Source organism: Eubalaena glacialis, chromosome 2, assembly GCF_028564815.1.
Source record: "Eubalaena glacialis isolate mEubGla1 chromosome 2, mEubGla1.1.hap2.+ XY, whole genome shotgun sequence".
Taxonomy (NCBI): domain Eukaryota; kingdom Metazoa; phylum Chordata; class Mammalia; order Artiodactyla; family Balaenidae; genus Eubalaena; species Eubalaena glacialis.
Genome location: NC_083717.1, coordinates 182,463,297 through 182,483,924, shown reverse-complemented (window position 1 = coordinate 182,483,924; position 20,628 = coordinate 182,463,297). Strand labels below are relative to the sequence as shown.

Here is a 20,628-nt window from a genome sequence, read left to right as displayed (position 1 = left end):
TTTGAAATTGTATCAAGATATTAAAAAAAAAAACAAACCCATAGGTAAGGCATTATGATCTAGGAAAAGCTTTTTAAATAGGGCCCAGATATAATGGACAATTTTCACCAGCCTTCCTTGACTAAGGATATAATTCCAAGTTTTATGCCACTGTCCCTTATAATGTAAGCCTATGGAACAAAGTTAGAGTATAATTTTTCCAAAACAGTGTTATCCAAGTTTGTAGCTTTGTCTGAAGTCATTATAGTAAATAATGAGAAAGATGTAAAGATTACATTTATTGTCCTGTATGTATTATTTCTCACAACTGAACATATGATGAGATTTGGACTGCAGGCAATTTGAGGTTCTACTCTCTGACAAGAACCTAGAATGTAGCTCTTTGTGGTCAAATTCAGAGCCATCTGCTTTAACAGGCAGGTGGGTTAAGATGAGAACTGCAGGGCAAGGCCAAGTACTTTTTTGGAGAAAACAGTCCTGGGCCCTCTCCTACAAGATATAAATTGACTTTCTTAAGTTCTATGTCAGAAGTATGTCAATCTTAGGTTGGCACATTCTCAAAAAAGATGGAGACTTATTGTTTACTGTGGACATTAAAAAGAAATCTTAGTACAGCCCCCTAGGAATGTCTCTTTCTGAGTACTGTGACATTCTTATGAGCCCTCCAAAACCTGATTAAGAAAAGCATGTAAAATAGAGAAACTTTATGACCAAATATATAGAATTATTGGCTCTAAGCCTTTCAGATATTTGAAGGACAGGATAGTTGATTTTAAGACAGTTTTTCTGACAGTAATTAGCAATACCAGTTGCCCAGTGGGGCTGCTCCTGATAAATGATAGTAAAAACTATATCAGTAGGGGAAAAAGGGCAACTTATATAGCATTTAAAAAAATCACTGTTTTAGAGTTAGACTGCCCATGTTCATAATCCTTATTCTCTCACTTAACAGATATGCAACTCTGGATAATTTTTTTAACCTCTCTGGGTTTCAATATTTTCTAGAGATTACCTATTTTCTCTGGGGATTATACTATTATTTTAATAGCACCAACTTCGTAGCATTGTTTATCAGGATCAAATTTGTTATCATATTCAAATAGAACAGGCACATAGAAAGTGCCCAGTATCTCTAGTTGTTATTATTTCTTTGTCTAGTCTCAAAAGCAGTGAGCTGTGATGAGATACAGATTTTAAAGGAAGGCAGCCAAAACCCTGTTTTACATCGCTTAGTTCTTATCTGCCAGGAGCCCTTTCCCACTTACCGTGACTAACCGGGGTTACTAAGATGCTGCTTCTACACAAACGGCAGTAGCCAGGAGTGTAAACTGAGCCAACACCACTTAGTCCATTTTCGTTGTATGTCCACAGAGGCAAAAAGCCTCAGGAATATCAATAAAAACTGGACACTCTCATGCTGTTTCTTATCATGAAGAGAATAAAAACCGTTGGCATTGGCTTAAAAAAAAACCCTCATGCTTGCAGTTTGTTGAGAAAGAAATTGGCAGAGACCTGAGAAATCTAATTTCTAGAATTCTAATGAATCCATAATTTTGACAGGAAAGTATTCAGGGTAGATGAGTTGGCATGGACCAAGGCCCACCAGGCAGAGTAGATCTTAAATAATTCTAGTAGTAGACAGTTTCCACTCACGTGCTTTATTCCATCTGAGCTTTTAAATAAGTCTTTTTTATGGAGAAATGTAATTTATGCCCAGTGGGAAAGGGTTGGGATAGGGGGTAGGGGAAAGTGGATGTTCCATGAGTTATAAAGCTGAGAAGACTCTTCCTCTCAGATGTTAGTAATGATCTGGGTTTTCATTGATGTCTTTGACCATATTCATGCCACTGCTAACTCTATCCCAGAATCTGCCTGCATTCTTGATTCCAGTGTTCTCTTTCAAGAGAGTAAACATTTTATATCAATAATTCAACTCAAATTGAATAATATCCCTGTAGTCTTTTCTAAATTTTGTTTTATTTGTTGTGTCACTGCCTGGCTAAGTTGTTTTTAGTTTCAAGGCCAAGCCCTAACCTTCCCCTAACAGAGTTGCTAGCTCTCTGGATAAACACAGAGGTGTAAAGAGACCAGAAATGCAGTTCCAGCACATCCTCAGTAGGCAGAGATCTTGTTGACAATGAAAACCTCATGCTCCATTTCACTTTTTAAAGCTCTGAACCTCAGTAGTCCAGTTCTAAATACAGTAAGCTCCAGGACAGCTATGCCAAGCAAGGCCAGAAGTCAGGGAGAAGCGATCTAAATGCTCAGGATAAATGGCGCTGGGTGCTTGCGCTGTGATGATGAAGTTTATGGTGCTGGCGAGCTGTAAGACGCTACTCTCAGATGTTTCCCATGTGCTGGCAGTCTGCATTCATTGGTTTGTTTGTAAATAAACTTCATAGGCACTTTTCCATTCAAATTTTTAATGCTGTCTTTTGAGTGATGTTCTGAAAACTTTTTTGGCTTGTAACTCCTTGGAAAATCTGATAAAAGCTGTGGACCCTCTCTTCTCAGTAGAATGCACACATGCTTACATATACTTGAAAAAATTGTGCATAATTTCAAGGAATTTACATGCACCCTCCTCTTAATGATCTAACTGGCCGTAAGAAATTTATCTTCCTTTTCCTAAAAGGATTCCAGAAGGGCTCTTTTGTACCTTTTAACAGTCTTAGAATATATAATTCAAGATGGTGATGGTGATGATGATAACTACCATTTATTGAGCTTTTACTATTTGTTAGACACTGTGCATTCCTCATTTCCAAAGGTGAACTCTGGGTCATCCCTTCCAAATCTGTCCTTCCTGCAGCCTTCCCCATCTCAGGTACCACCAGTTCCATCTCTTCATGTGCTCAAGTAGGGCTGGATCCTTACCACCACCAAGCTGTCACCTTTCTCCTAGGCTCCATCATCTCTTCTTGTTTACTGCAAGTGATCTCCCTACTTTCCCTCTTGAAAGTTCTCAACACAGCAGCCAGAGTCATTGATCCTGTTAAAATGGAAGTCTTATCATACCACTGTTGTACTCAATCTTCCAGAGGCTTCTTATTTCATTCAGAGTAAAATATGAAATCCTTACAATGGCCAGAAACCTCTGTGCTGTCCAGCTCCAGGGGCCACAAGAAAAAATAAAGAGAACCAAAAATGGTAAATAGGAAGGCTAATATGACAAACTCTAAATATGTACTTGCTCTCTTTTCTTTCAGCCTCTTTGAAAGACATAAAACTATATAAGGTAATAATTATAATGTATTGTTGGGTTCGTAACATATATAGTTATACTATGTATAACAATAATAGCTCAAAAGGGAGGAAGAAAGAATAGAGCTATGTAGGAGAAATGTTTCTATATATCACTGGAATTAAGTTGGTATAAATCTGAAACTGTTTGTGATAATGTGTGTATGGTAAGCCATAGAGCAACCACTAAGAAAATAACTAAAAAAAGTGAAATTCATTAGAGAAACTAAAATGTCACACTAGAAAATATTTACTTAATGAAAAAGAAAGAAGTAAGGAGGAATAGAGGAACAAATAAAGATATGAAATATGTAGAAAACAAAAAAGTAAAATAGCAAGACATAAGTCCAACTATATCAATAATAACATTAAATGTGAATGGATTAATCAGTACAATCAAAAGACAGAGATTGTCAGACGAGGGGAAAGATTCAACTATATACTGTTTACAGGAGATACACTGTATATTCAAAGGTACAAATAGGTTAAAAAGAAAAAGGATAGGAAAAGATAAATCATGCAAACAGCAACCACAAGAAAGCAGGAGTGGCTATACTAATATCAGACAAAATATACTTAACAAAAAAGTATACTAGAGATAAAAAGGGATACTTCATGATGGTAAAAGATTCTATGTTTATGGATTGAAAGCCTTTATAAAGATGGCAATACTCCCCAAATTGATCTATAGATTTAACAGACCTCTCTCAAAATCCCAGCTTATTTTTTTATGGAAATTGACAAAGTCATCCTAAAATTGTATGGAAAAATCAAGGAACCTTAGAATAGCTAAAACAATTTTGAAAAGGAAGAATTAAGTTGGAAGACTCACACTTTTAAAACTTACTACAAAGCTACAATAATCAAGAAAGTGTGGCACTGGAATAAAGACAGACATATAGATAATAGATTAGAATTGAGAGTCCAGAAATAAACCCTCACATTTACTGTCAATTGATTTTTTGACAAGGGTGCCAATGAGGAAAGAACAGTCTTTTTAACTAATGGTGCTGGAACAGCTGGATAACCATATGCAAAAGTATGAAATTGGGCCCATAACTCACAACATATACAAAACTTAACTCAGTGGATCAAAGATGAAAAGTAAGAACTAAACCTATAAATCTCTTAGAAGAAAACATAGGGGTAAATTTTTGTGACCTTGGTTTTGGCAGTGATTTCTTAAATGTGACATCAAAAGCACAAGCAACTGGTCTTCCCTGGTGGCGCAGTGGTTAAGAATCCGCCTGCCAATGCAGGGGACACTGGATCGAGCCCTGGTCCGGCAAGATCCCACATTGCCACGGAGCAGCTAAGCCCGTGTGCCACAACTACTGAGCCTGCACTCTAGAGCCCATGAGCCACAACTACTGAAGCCTGCACGCTTAGAGCCTGTGCTCCACAACAAGAGAAGCCACCGCAGTGAGAAGCCTGTGCACCGCAACGAAGAGTAGCCCCTGCTCACCACAACTAGAGAAAGCCTGTGGGCAGCAACAAAGACCCAACTCAGCCAAAATCTAAATAAATGAATAAATAAATTAATTTAAAAAAAAAAGCACAAGCAACTAAAGGAGAAACAGATGAATTGGGATTTCTGGGGAGGGAGTGTGTGAAAATATTTTAAAATTGAATGTGGTGATGGCTGCACAACTCTGAATATACTAAAAACCATTGAATTTTACACTTCAAATTGGTGAATTTCATGGTATGTGAATTATATTTCAAATAAAAAAGAAAAAACCAAGAGGGGCAAAAAAAACCACCAAAAACCCTTAATAGACGTTTCACAAAAGAAGGTATAGAAATGTCCGATAAGGCATGGAAAGATACTAAATATCATTATTATTCAGGAAAATGCAAATTAAAACCATAACGAGATACCACTACATACCAAACAAAACAACTAGAATTATAACAACTGAGGGTACTAGGTACTTATCTTACAGAGATTCCCACTAACCTCATATCCCTGCTATTGATAGCACTTACCCTGTAACACCACTCCAGGTATCGCAGCTCCTGCTGTTACAGTCCTTTGGCAGCCTATGTATCTGCCTTACCAATGTTGACAGCTTGGACCACTGGATAGAGTTGGCTGTTCAGCTTATAAAGTGTGCAACTCTGTACCTACAAATAAAGCATATTTATTTTATGAATGTCAAGTCTTCACCTTGGGCTGTTGGTCTATTCTACAAGTAGGAAGTAGGTGACTTGATGTTGTTTTAGGTTTGTCTTCTTAGATTTATAGTTAATTTTTCTTAGTCTCCCCAGTAAATGAAAATAAAACACTTTCTATGTTCCAAGAAACAAGAATCTATAGTAGTTCTGATTCCCATTTTATAGATAAAGAACTGACACTGAGAGAGATTTTATTTGCTCAAGACAGGACACAGTAGAGCCATTGTCTAGTTCAGGTTTATTGATTATAAAGCCCAGGTTCTTTGGATTATATCAAATTGCCTCAAAGACAGGAGTACATTGGGTTTTTGTTTTTTTTTTTTTTACAACTCACTTGCCCTTGAGTTTCAGAGTGTTTTTTTTTTTAAAGATGAATACATTGATCGTGACTTTAAAAAGCTCAGTTTAGCAGAGAAAGGAAGTATGCAAATAAACATTTTCAGTGCAGCAAGATAATTGCGTGGTATAAGTCTTTAATAAACACAGGGGGTAACATAAAAGGGAGTGATCAACTCTGCTGGAGTGGTTATTGAAGATGAGATAATTAAGTAGGACATTCAAGGGTGTATAGGAGTTTGTCAGTTGGTCAACTGACCTATGAATGCCTATATCTGTACCATGACTAACTATGGAAACCATATGCATAAACATCAGTATTAGATTTAAATAAGTAACTACTTAAAGGTAGAAAAAATTCACTGTTAGTTTGCAGGAATGCTATGTTCCTTTACACCTTTTTAATAATTAGCTTTGTGTTAAGATATAATTAAAACCTCTTGGCAAAATACAAAAGTCTTAAAAGGGCAGTACTTTGTGCTGGCATGTGCTTTGTTAAATACATTGCAAAACAACCAGCTTTTAGAGTTCTTTCATTCTGTTGCATCAGCTGTTTGGAATTTGAAGTTAAACAGGCAAGATAAAAATTTGTGAGTTAATGAAGATTCTGCTTTGGTCTTTTATCAAATTGTGGTAAACTTGACAAATGAATATACTTGGGATACATGCTTTTCAGATTTTTTTTTAGGAGAAAAGCTTTAATCTATATCTGTGACTGTTTTCTAGGTGTACATTGTTTCTCACACACAAATGTTGTGTAAGATAGTAATGGTTAGTTTCTGATGAAACTAATATCAGTTTATCAATAAATGTCTTCTTAGAGCCTATTATGAACACAGTTGTGGCTTATTACTATTCAGCTCCTAATTTATGTCTCACTGTAGCTTTTTTCTCTCTTATTTCATTATTCCTCTTGGAATAAAATGGGCAAATTGAAAGGGAAACGGGAATCGTTTAGTTTCAGGTGTTCTGATTCACCCATGTTGTGCTACTTTTACTTTTGAGTTATGTGGAGCCATAAGAAGGCTACCTGCTACCTAATATACATTTTTGGAAGGGGTCTCCATAGACAATTCTGGAAAATAGGGAATCTGCTTAAAAATAGTGACCAGCCACTACTACAAAGGAAAGGCTGGGAGTTTTGTTTTGTTTTTTTCATTTTTTATTTTAGTTATTGTAGTGGTTGATGTTTTGGTACTCTACAGCAAGTTAAGAATTGTATGGTGATGGCAGAGGTTTCTGATATGCTGGATTTGGGAAAATTATTTAAATATATGCAGATTTCATGTAATAGTTTTAATAGCAATACTCTATGCAAATTCATTTGTGGTTTAGGGTAGTCATTAACTTATGAAACTGTATTTATATGAATTTAGTAATATATTCTATATGAAACTATATACTAAGAATTGTACAAAAATAATGTATTAAAATCAATGCCTTATGGTTAATCCAAAGTGGTTAAAAGGAAATATTTCCTTTAGTTTATGAATACAAGTCAAAGACAGAAAAAATATATTTCATTTTTAGATTATATAAATGGTGGAGAACTTTTTACTCATCTTTCTCAAAGAGAGCGTTTCACAGAGCACGAGGTGCAGATCTATGTTGGAGAGATCGTGCTTGCCCTCGAACATCTCCACAAGGTAAGAGATGCTTAACCTTTGGGATTTCCTTTTTTAGAAAATCTAGTAACTAAAGTAATGATGGAGCTAAAAGAGCTAATGCGTTTACATGTCATTGTCTTCGTGGAGATTGTGGAAGCACACTCATAGACCACTACCAATTTTTTCAATTTCATCATTCCCTTTGTAAAAGTCTACTTTCCTTTTATAGTTCCTGGGATGCAGATTAAAAAGGTAGAACCTGAGCATTTTTTTGGATTTGTTCATGAAAAATTCTGATGCTTATTACAAAGTATCATTAGAATAAAAGATTTTCATTCTTAAAAAAATCTTTAAGGTGAACCCACAAGTCATAATATGTATCTCCTTAATTGTGACTTACTCCATTGCAGACTCTGCCTGTGCATCTTCAGAGTATGTTTCCCAATTAGCTTGGAATATTTGAAAGAAGCACTTACCTATGCTACCCAGCTATCCCCCTCTCCCACTCTCGCTTTCTTTTCCATTTGGTTCACTCCTAAGGTCCTCTCTTGCTCCCCCACTCCTTCCTGCTCCATTGCCTTCATGTGGCATGAACTCAGTTACTCAAATTTTTCAGTGGAATTCATATATGTATGTGATGCTGTTTGAACTCTATAAAATCGGTTTAACCTTTTAAAAAATATTATTTCAGATACTATTAATCTTAATCCAAGAAATTTTGACTAAAAATATTTTTTTAATGAGGAAGCATTATTGTAGAAGCAAACAGTCATTATGTAGCCTAGGCTTGTGTGTATTTCCAAGAAATAGAAAGTACTAGAATAATTTTTATCAAAGTTGTGTGAGACCATAGGAGGATGACGTGAGTTGCGAAATTCGGATGATACGGGTACATCATAAAGCCGCTGTTTTTCTTTGTTATATATTCAGATGCTACACTAGATTACAGATTAAAAAAAGATTGAAGTGCTGATTATGGAGCATAAAAAGAATGGAGAGAAATGAAGGAAAAAGGCAAGGACGAAGGATGAAATTTTTAAAGAGGCAGGAAGATTAGAATTGCAGGATGGAGGTAATGGGTGGGAGAGGCTGTGAGAAAAGATGATGAGAAGATATAAGAAGGAAGGGATCAAGAAATGGGTAGATCTAGCCCAGAACAGGAACACAACTGGGCAGGTAGAAGGAGACAGGGTTCAGAATAGGAATTCTAAGGAGAATGAATGAAAAAATGTCTAAGAACAGGAGGGAAGTAGAGAAGGCTCTGGGGCTCAGGGCTGCAGTGCCATGGAGTGAAAGGAAGGGGAGTGTAAGGTGGGAGCTGAACTGAAGTGATAGGAACAGGCATCTGTATTCCTTATGATAGAATTGGTGGTGTGGGGATGAGCTTTATGCCTATGGTTACTTTTGTGGGGTATAAAGTAGTTAGGACATTTTTATACATGAGCCAAATTGGGCCAGGGAATAGGCTGAAAAGCTTTGTTTTATGCTTAGGGGAATCAGATGTAATTTTTATAATATAAAAACGATGGTGGAAATCACCATAAATACCAGAGTAAACACAAACAAAATACAAAGCTCTGACAGGTAAGGTAGTAAGTTCAGTTTTTAGTTAGTATGAAAACTGTTAATTCTGTTTCTTAAAGGGAAAATCCATGAACATTCATTATTATTAAAACAGGGTAATCAGAAACACAGAGGTAGAGAACATGATGAGTACAAGATATAAATGTAATTGATATAGAGGGAAAGTATATAGCAGATTAGGTCTTAGCTAAATTTCTCTTAATCTGACTACCTAAAAAGATAAATACAAAGAGATATAACACAAAGCTAATAATGATAATCTTGATATAGCTACTAACACTGAGTTTCTCAGGAAGAGACAAAAATGGGGAGTTTACTTGGAAGTGATGAGGTAAAGCAGGTAGTAAATGACTTATTCCTAAAATCTTTTCCAAAGAGGTTGTTAAAAAAAAAGTCATACTGGTTGTTAGGTGCTTGTAAGGCTTCAAGTCAAATGTCTGTTTAACAGACTGTGCATTTACAATATATAATAATGTTTTAAAATATGAAAAAAAAAACCCCACTGAGGTTCTTGGAAGAAAATTGCCTAGTGTTTTTCCTTGTGTAATTTTTTGTTTCAATTTTAAGAAAGTATCAAGAGTCTTATTTTTCATATACTTAGTGTTGAGGAAAGCAGTGTTTCTAAGTTTAAAAACATTTAATTCGGGCTGACATAACATGAAATGTGGAATTCATGCATATCAAGTACTTCTTATATAACTTGGGTAGATTCATTTATGTTATATAGCTGAAGTGTTTTACTATAAAACTTACATACAAAACAAAATAGAAGGATATTTAAATATCTAATTGATTTACGTTGCTTATTTAGAACTAAAGATCAACTAAAATTAACCTGTGATCTTCAACCTTCGTGTTTAGGAGCGTATTATTCAACAACCCTTTATTAATTACCTATCTGACATATGACACTGTGCTAGATACTAGGTAAATGCATAAAAAGTGAAAAAACAGAGTTTGGATATGGTTATATCAAGAAAAGCAGGAAGTACCTAGAAAATATCAATTACTTTTAGGTAAGTACAATGTAAATGTAGATGCTATAGGAATAAAAACAAAGAAATGACCAGTGTGGGAAGTGGTTAGTCAGGAAAGCCTTCTGCAGCCATTAGAAGTGATGGACATGAATTGGCTAAGAAAGCACCTGAAGATCATCTGGAGTGAGGATGAAATCCATCAAGAACAGTAACCCAGGAAGAAGCAGTAGTCAAAGTAGACCCAACAGAAGCTAGTCCGACAGGAATGTACCCTCATTATATGGAGCATGAAGACATGGTTGCAGAGGGAACCCAGCAGATAAACCCTGAGATGGAGGAATTTAGATTTGCCCTGACCTGTGACTAAGAGCCGTCATAGCACCCTGAGCAGGAGAATGCCTTTTTTTTGGTTTGTTTTTAAGGTAGATAAGAAAGACTTTGCTAATTTATTTTTTGGAAATTGTTATTTTAATATGCATATTTGTTTGTTTTTACAGTTGGGGATTATATACCGTGACATTAAGCTTGAGAATATTCTACTTGATTCTAATGGCCATGTGGTGCTGACAGATTTTGGTCTGAGTAAGGAGTTTGTGGCTGATGAAGTGAGTATCATATTTTAATTTGAAGTTAGTAAAACAATGTAAACAATGATGAAAAATTAGCTATAGAATGAGCATTTAATGGGATAATACTAAACAGATTATGGATTTTTGTACAAGTTTTCCCAGAGGAATATTTTGACATGGATAACTGTAAAGTTTTTTGTTTAAAATTACCATGGAACCATCCTGCTAGAATTCCAGTAATCCTTTTACGGATATATCAGAATTCCCCAGTTAAAAACAAAGCAAAATTATGCATTTAACTTTCTCCATAAAATATAACTGAAATTTTAAAATAATGCTTTGGGCCTTTTAGGAAAATCGTGGCTTAGATAATAGCCAATAAAGAATTACAAAACAAAGCACATACAGTTTACATTATAATTACAAAGTAGGACATGTCATGATGGCTCTTTGAACTCACTTGACAAGAATAGCAAGGATCTACTAGACCTAATTTTTTAATAAACTTGCTGGTTTTTTGCCCATACAAACTAAAATGTAGTCGCTAATGTACAGATTTTAAATATGAAGGACTTTGCATTTTCAGCATTGATTAAAATTTATTATTAAAGATTTATTTAATAATATTTAAAATTGTACATTTATTAGTTGTAATTAAATACTATTTATGTAGCAGTTGTAATAAAAAGTACATTTTTACACTACTAGTTTTTCAAGACAACTAAGTAATTTGAATGCCAGTTCCTTTCTATCCAATAAATTATTGTTATAGTATACAGAATCATAGTTAAATTTTTGTAATAAAGGACTTTGTTATTGTAATTTGGGTTCCAAATTAGGTGTATCTATTTCTGATTGTTTGCTTTTTAGAATATTGCCAAAGCAGTCCTAGGTGAGTTAGATAAGTACTAAAATTATGAAAACAAAGGATCCTAATTTTTTATCATATCTATATTCATTCAATCACTTATCAATAAATATTTATTGACCACCTCTACTATGCTAGGTATTGGATAATACAATGACAAAAGGGAAATGGTCTCTGCCTTCGTGAACCTGAGGGTATAACAATATGTTGATTATCTTTGATAGAAAAATCATAGTTATGAAAACGATGAGATGAGTTTTTAAGGATTTTTCTTCAAAGTTTGATTTTTCAAACTTTGTTAAAAATTTTAGTGGCAACTTGAAAAATGTGACAGATGAAATATGTTCATGGTTGTTTCCTCACTAAACCCTACTACAAGTAAAAGTAAAGGCGTAAAATAGGCATATACTCAAAAGGGAGAGAGGAAAACAGCAACCAGATTCTGCAAGATGGACAGCAGAAATACTAGTTGTAACCGATTTAGCATGCCTGAAACAGCCGAATCCTAAGCCAGTAATATGAGAATCCCCAAAGCAGGCTAATTTGCACCTCTGACCCCCAGAAAGGCTCAGGAATTGGGGGCACCAGGCATCGCTCAAAGCAAGAGTGCAGGACACAAGAGGATTAGTTGGAAGTCTATATAAGAAACAGGTACCCCCCCCGATCGCAGATCTACACTATCCCCGTAGGAAACCTTGCCTTTCTGACCCTCATGGAACACTGACAAGGTTAAATAGACAAAACTGTGGATTCAGGGACAAGGGGCACAGTTGAGGGAGAGGACACCGTCAAAGCTAGGGGGTGGCGTGAAGATTGCCACACTGCGCTGTGGAACTGTCATGGCCTCTTGCTTCCCCTTCCTTGTGAGAACGGTGGCTTCCTAGGCAAGAGTTGGGAGGATTCCTCTCTGAGATCTGAGAACAGAAATCTACACATGCTGTCGGCTAGTGGTTTTGCCAGTGAACTGGCCCAGCCAGATCTCCCTACAGTGAGGCCTGCAGCTTAGCAAGCCCAGCCCACGCCGCAGAAGCACCTTTGTGATGATGTCACAATTTCTCTTTATATTTTGATTTCATTGTATTTCAATATCATTAGTCTGCTCTGTCCTACAATATATGTAAAAGCATTATGCTGAGAAGGGGTCTGTCAGCTTCAACAGACTGTCAAAGGACCCTTGGCATGTAAAGATGGAGGACTCCCCCCGCATAGAGAGAGTTGGTGATAACTTTTTCCTCTCCCCGTGGAACCGCACGTACATTTACTCATTCACTTCATCAGTATTTGTTGAGAGACTTCTATCTGCTAGACATTAGGCTAGGTTCTGGTGATACTACAATGAAAGAATCGATGCGTGAATCCTGTATTTCTGGACATGTGTGGCTGATCATTTGGCAATAGGCAGAAACAGACTTTGGCACTGAGGAAGAGCAAAATGTTTGAAACCAAAGCAAGAGGTAAACAAAAATCAAACATGATCAGAATTGTTGGGTTTTAATACAGTAATACAAATTAGTCAGAACTGCTGGGTGACTGAATCAGCTTCGTCACTTCTCACAAGAGAGACTTGTGTTTTCTGCTGGTCAATTCAACAACTATTCCTCAAGGGAATGAAGGGAATTCTTGTTGGATGCCACAGTTTTTGAGCACTTGGTTATTTAGGTGCAAAAATGAAACAATGGGATTCAATCTGAAGTGGAGAAGTAATTTATAGATTCCCTTATTCACAATGCAACCTAGCTGCATTTCATGTAGTTATGTGTTATAGTCATGTGTTATTAAGCCTTATGGTTTCATCTGTCTTCTCCCCTCAGACTACCAGCTCATTCTTCCTCTTAGCTGAAGAGGACATACTGTCTTGCTAGGCTTCAGGTTTAACTCTTAGGGCTCAAGTAGGGACTCTCCTTTTCTGAGTCCCCTAAAACTTGATCTAATGGTCCTTTCCTCCCCCCTTATTCCACCTGGCATCCACTTAGCAAGTGTCCCTGCCTAGACCTATTGCACCTCAAAAATATTCCCATCCAACAATTTCTATTTTGATTAGCTAGCATTCCTTTTTGGTTTCCCATGTCAGCCTGACTTACATCAAAATATCATTTCTTGGAATGAGCTTCTTTTTTGTCTATTCCTACGCTACCTCCTTGGTTTTCAGCTTAAACTTCACTTTGAGGAGTTTCCTCCCTGGTTTCCAGTTTATATAGAGAGATTATACATATCTACCTCTATCTGTAACTGACCCCTCTTCTTTTCTACGTCTTCTTCTTCTGCTTGGACCCTTTCTGTCACCATTTAAGCAAGCCTAGTCTCTCCCATCTTAAATGTTTAAAAATGGAGAGATGAATGGATGAATGGACTGACTGATGAACAGCAAACTATCTCAGAATCCCCTATTCCCTTCCAGTTGTTGCCCTATGTTCTCCTTTGTCAGTATTTGTCTGTGCAGTCTGTTACCCACAGGTCACTCACCCCTCAATCTACTCCAGTTTGGCTTGCACCTCCTACCAATTGACTGAACCTGTTCTTGCCAAGGCCACTATTGACCTCCATTTTAAGTTTTTTTTTTTTTAAATTAATGCTTTTATTTATTTATTATTATTATTTTTTTGGCTGTGTTGGGTCTTCGTTTCTGTGCGAGGGCTTTCTCTAGTTGCGGTGAGTGGGGGCCACTCTTCATCGCGGTGCGCGGGCCTCTCGCTATCGGGCCTCTCTTGTTGCAGAGCACAGGCTCCAGACGCGCAGGCTCAGTAATTGTGGCTCACGGGCCCAGTTGCTCCGCGGCATGTGGGATCTTCCCAGACCAGGGCTCGAACCCGTGTCCCCTGCATTGGCAGGCAGATTCTCAACCACTGCGCCACCAGGGAAGCCCACATTTTAAGTATCTTTGAGTCCTCACCTTACTTGACTACCTAGTAGTGTTGAACTGGAAATTGCGTCTCACCCTGGCTTCTGTGACGCCGTGCTCCCCTGCCTTTCCTTCTCTCTCTTGCTGTCTTTTGTAGGCTCTTTCTCTTCTACCTGAGGGCTCCTCACAGTTCAGTCCTAGGTACTCTTCTCTTTTTATGCTTGCACTCTCTCCCTGTATGCTGGTGATTCCCAAATATACATGGCCAACCCTGACCGCTCTACTGGGCTCCAGACCCAAACATGCCCCTAGTGTGTCTCCCCTTGACTCTCTCATAGATCACACAAGCCCAGCATTTCCAAACCTGAGTTAATATTCCCCCACCCAAATCTGCTTCTTTTTCAGTTTATCACAGTTTTGTGTATTACAAATTCTGCTCTCATTTGATCTGGGAAATATTTCTATTTAATTTTCAGGAATTACTTTTTAGACATGTTTGAAGTTTCTACTCATGGTGTACTACTCATCTCTCTGTATATTTGTTAATTTAATAATTCAACAAATATTTCTTGAGTACCTACTATGTGCCAGGTATTGTACTAGACCCTAGAAATATAGTGGTGAAAGAAACAAATTCCTTGCCCTCATGAGCCTAGATTTTAGAAGTATTCATCATTACCTCATATAATTATTTCTAGATTGTAATTTGCTAAACTAAATTGTATACTGGATAAAATTGATTTATTTTAGAAGCCTTAACAATCTTTTATATGATAATGAACACTATAGAAATTCGATACTTTTACTGATATGTTCTTTTCTCGACCACATAATTTCACAAATCGCTTGTAATTCTGAGAATAAAAGAAGACATTTCTAAATATCTGCACACTGATATATGTTTTTCATAAGATTTTTTGAGAATACAGTTCAGCAAACATTTGTTGAGTTCTTACTGTGAGTCTGCTAGGTATTGGATATATGATTTTAACATTGAAGACTTTAAAGGCATTTTTCTAAAAAGGGCATCTGTTCTTATTTATAAGAAAATAATGTCAAAGTGATACATTCATGTGTTATTAATTCCCCTATACTTAACTATGGTATATGCATTCTATGTTTTCATAATTTAACATTGAGCATTTGAAAAAATTCACAACAGGTTATTAACATGAATCCTCAGGTAGGTAAATAAAACTAGAAGAAAAATAACATCCCAACACTTAAAACAGAGGTAGCTAAGTTAATTATAACTCACTGCCATGGTAGCTGTACTTAAAAGGAAAAGGCCTGTGGATTTTTCTTTCCAGAAAATAGAAAAATGCAATCTTCGCTCCGTTCAGATAATGTTATTCATTAATTAATTCTTTGAACATAGAAGAGGCATTTTAGTGTAGTGGAAAGAACACATATTGAAGTTAGAGGATCTTTTTCGGTTCTCCACTTCCTGGCTGTGTGACACTGGGCAAGTCACTTAGTCATTAACCCCTCTCAGTCTTGGTTTCTTCATCTGTAAAATAATATTTGTCATATCTAATTTGTACAATTTTCATATGGATGCAATGATTTAATGCTCATGAAAGTACTTTTTTAAAGTGTAAAACACAACAAAATATCAGTTTCCACTTAAAGAGGTACTATTCAGATTTCAGATTACTATGAGTAAAATTAAAACATACAAATGAGAATCTTAAACTATTCTCCCATAAGTTTCTTATTTGTAGGAAAGTTGTAAATTACACCTTTGTCTAATAAATGCCTAGTTTATAACGTCATTCGCAGGATTCTGCTGTTACAATGTGCATGTCTCAGGATGCCTAGGTGAGGTTCAGGATCCATAAAGAGCGTGTTTGCATGAGGAATCAGACAAGCCAACTCTCTAAGGCAGCTTTTTAGTTTCGTCCATCTCCCTTCCTGATGGATCCGTAGTGACTGACATCTATTCACGATTCTGTTCATTTGCATGTGCTCCTGAAGAGCCTGTTAAGTCTCTGTCAATAAGTCCTATCAGTCATTTGCCAAAATCATGACTCTGGGTTAATTCTAGTTATTTTAAGGTAAATATTGAGATGGAAGTGCTGGGAAAGTAGGAGACCTAGAAACCAGTCAGAGGGTTCTTCTGTGGCCCCTGTTTTTCCTCTACTCAAACAATATTACACAATATTCAGATACTAATACATAACGCTTTAGCCATTTGTAAAGGTTTTTTCCACCAGATATCAGAGCAGATCCCCTGCCCTTGGACAGGAGGAGGGGGAGGGCGGCAGAGATGGCTTTGTCCTCAGGTGTCTGCCTCACAGATCCCTTTATAACTTTTCTTACGGGAGAAATTATTGGCTCAGGTAAGATTTATTCATATACTATTTCTTATCTTAAGGCAGGCTCAGTGCACAAGTTCAATGGGCAGGTTTTATGTAAATTACATCACAGGGCTAGCAGGGACAACTTTTGAATTGAGATTCTTTTCAGAGAAACTTCTACTGTAGATTCCATTTGTTCAAATTATGTTAAATATACTTTTAATTTACTTGAAAACTATATTTAACAGTCATATTCTATATTAATATAGGATATATTAATCTATAAACAGAATATATAAACCTATAAATAGATTATTTTAATCTATTTTCTAAGTGTCAGGGACTTTCAAACCCATAAGGGAAATTTAGCAAGAGACACCCTGGAATACTAACATTGCATAAATGTGATTAATAAATGTTTATATTTTCCAAATTTCTTTTTAAATGTTTTATATTATAAAATATTTCAAATGTAATAAAAATACAGCAAATGATATAGCAGAATCTGTGCACCCACTATTCACATATACAGTTATGGACAATTTGTGGTTTTTTTCCCATTCATTCAGCAAATATTGAGAGAACATCTACTGTGATCCAGGCACTGTTCTGTCTAGGTGTTGGAATCCAGCAATTAACAAAACAGACAAAAATTTCCCCCCCGAGCCAGATAATAACAAATAAACAGTAAAATATGTATGGAATATGTTAGATAATGGTAATTGACACAAAGACAAGTACAGTAGGAAAGAGAGATAGGAAGTAGCAGGGTGAGAGCAGCTTGGACTTTTAAATCAGGTGATCAGGAAAGGCTTCACTAAGAAGGTGACAGTTGAGTCAAGACTTGAAGGAAGTGAGAGAGCATGAGCCGTATCAATATCCAGGAAAGAGATTTCTAGGTCGAGGGATCAGCCAGTGTTGAGGCCCTCGGGTGGGAATATGCCTGGGCTGTTTGTGAACAAAAAGGAGGTAAGTGTGGGTGTGTAGAGTGAGTGAGGATAGAGTAGTGGGAAAGAAGGACGTGGAGGTGGTCATCTGGAGGAAGGACTGTGCAGATCGTGCAGAGCATGGGAGACCATTGTAAGGACTATGGGTCCTCCGTGTGAAACGGGAGCCACTGGAGAGCTTTGCGTAGAAGATGACAAGGCCTGAGTTATCTAAGAAGATACTGTTTGCCAAGCACGATGGTCCTGTAGTGGGACAAATCTGGAAACTTGGAGACCAGTTAGGAAGCTGTTGCATTAACCCCAGCAAGAGATGGCATTGATTTAGACCATGGGGTAGCAGAGTAGGTTGGAAGACATAGTCGGATTTTAGATATATTTTGACATTAGCGCTAATGAAATTTCCTGATGGCTTGAATATGGGGTGTGAGAGAACAAAAGGAATCAACGGTAGCTCCAAGGTTTGGGGCCAGAGCAGCTGGAAGGATGAAGTTGCTGTCAACTAATATGCCGATGGGGAGGTTTTGGGTGGGTGGAGGAGTGCAGTTGAACCAGTTGAGTCTGAGATGTCTGTTAGACGTACAGAGATGTTTAATAGGCAGTAGGGTATATGAATCTGGAATTTGGGAGAGAAGTCTCATCTGGAGATAGGAATTTGGAATTTGCCAATATATAAGTAGTATTTAAAATCACGGAAATGAATGAGAATACCAACAGAGTAAGTATAGATAGAAAAGAAAAAATGACAAAGGTATAAACTCTAGTTATTCCAACATTAAGAGAGTCAAGAGAGGAAGATAAACCAGCAAAGGAGACTGAGAAAAAGGGATGAGGAGATTGGGAAGAAAACAGGCAAGTGTGTTGTCCCTGGAAGCTAAGTGAAGAAGTGTTTCAGGGATGATAAATGATCAACCATATCAAATACTGTTGTTAGGTCAAGTAAGACACGGACTGAAAATTGAGCATTGGCTCAATTTAAACCTAAGAAGAGAGAGACTGGGGATAGATATATTGTCAGCCACAAATATAGAAAAAATGGTTTTCTTAAAACTACATTTAGCAGCACAGGTGCAGGCAAAGAGTGGATGGTGGATTGAATTTAATCTTGTTTTAGTATCCTTACTTTATATATTATATCCATAAACAATATATACTGTTAGCTTATGTTTCTAAAATGTACATAAATGGCATATTATATTACAGATTGTTTTTTATTTGACTTATTTTTGAAATTTATTCAAGCTGATAAATAGGAATCTGTTTAATTCATTTTAGCTGCTCTATAATATTCTTTTATATGAATTATCTAGTTTATTTATCCATTCTGCTTCTGAGGTACATTTATGTTTCTGTGCTTTCTCTATCACAGTGTTGCAATTTTTTTCTGATGTTATTGGTTTGTTGGAGTTCTTTAAATATTCCAGCTACCCATCCTTGATAATTATGCATTTTGTGAATTTGTTTTTCAGATCTTTTACTTGTCTTTAACTGTGACTAATGGTGTTTTTGCCATTATCAGATTTGACATTTTAATGTAATCAAATTTACCAATCTCTTAAGATTTATGTTCTTTGAATCTTTAAAAAAATTTTAAATTGTTGCAAAATACACATAATGTAAAAATTATCATCTTAATCGTTTTTAAGTGTACAGTTCAGTAGTGTTAACTATATTCACATTTTTTATGCAACAGATCTCTAGAACTTTTTCATCTTGCAAAACTAAACTCTGTACCCATTGAACAACAACTCCCCATTTTCCCCTCCTCCTAGCCCCTGGCAACCACCATTCCTCTTTCTGTTTCTATGAGTTTGACGATTTTAGATACCTAATATAAGTGGAATCATGCAGGATTTATCTTTCTGTGACTAGCTTACTTCAGTTAGGATAATGTCCTCAGTGTTTATCCATGTTGTGGCATGTGACAGGATTTCCATCTTTTTTTAAGACTGAATAATATTTCATTGTATGTATATACCACATTTTGTTTATCCATTCATCCACTGATGGACACTTGAGTTGCTTTCACTTATTGGCTGTTGTAAATAATGCTTCAATGAACATGAGTGTACAAATATCTCTTTGAGATCATTCTTTCAATTCTTTTGCATATATGCCCAGAAGTGGAATTGCTGGATCATGTGACAATTCTATTTTTAATTTTTTGAGGAAACTTCATACTGTTTTCCATAGAAGTTACACCATTTTACATTCCCATTAACAGAGCACAAGTGTTCCAATTTCTCCACATCCTCACCTATACTTGTTATTTCTGCTTTTTTGATTGTGGCCCTCCTAATGAGCATGAAGTGATATCTCATAGTTTTAATTTGCATTTCTGTAATGATTAGTGATGTTGAGTCATCTTTTTATATGCTTATTAGCCATTTGTATACCATCTTTGGACGAATGTTTATTGAAGTCCTTTGCCTATTTTTTTTTTTTTCACACACACTGTATTTTATTTTTACAAGAGATAAATAGACTGACACCAAGCATTGTACATGGATGACCACAACAAAAGCAACAATGATTGCAATTACCAAACATGAAACACACTCATACTATGTCATAATATTGACATTCAGTCCAGTAATCCTCCACTGTAACAGCTCCTTTACTTTGCAGTGAAAATTGATTTGTATATTCTTTGCCTCTGAGTCCTTGTGGGATTTTTTCTTTTTTTAAATTCAAACAGAAAGTCACAAAAATTATACTCATCCTCATCAGTTAACTCAGTCCCATGTAATTAATTTTTTTTTTCATCTTGATCTTTTGTTAGCACTTTTATGAGCTCATCAGTTTTTCATTAGAGTTCTGAAAATGCTTATTCATTCAGTTCAGCAGTACAGTCAGGTACCAGAAACCTGTACTTGTCAGAGTCTTTTCCATTAATTTCCTGAAGATGAAACCCTTTTATAGGAACATATTTACAAAAGCATCAGAGTACACCCAGAACTGTCTGTAAATGACAAAAGACTTAAAAATGACCACGGTTAAAGATTTGATGAAAGTTCATAATAATGCAGTTGACAAGAAAATTAGTTATTTCTGAGATATACATTTTAAAATAATAACTAGGATTATGACTTATAACATTATACCAGAACATATAAGATTTTTAGAAATTTCATGTAATGTCTGAAACATTTATATTAACATATTTCCATACAAATAACCCAA

General features: G+C 36.1%; 1 protein-coding gene across 2 annotated transcripts in view; it reads left to right on the top strand.

The window, feature by feature from the left end:
- RPS6KA5 (ribosomal protein S6 kinase A5) overlaps window positions 1-20,628 on the top strand; it is a 189,004-nt gene that overhangs the window by 102,531 nt on the left and 65,845 nt on the right. For both annotated transcript variants that reach the window (XM_061181170.1, XM_061181169.1), the window contains 2 exons: window positions 7,288-7,403; window positions 10,423-10,530. In XM_061181170.1, the coding sequence (XP_061037153.1) occupies window positions 7,288-7,403; window positions 10,423-10,530 (224 nt within the window). The remainder of the gene's footprint in view (window positions 1-7,287; window positions 7,404-10,422; window positions 10,531-20,628) is intronic.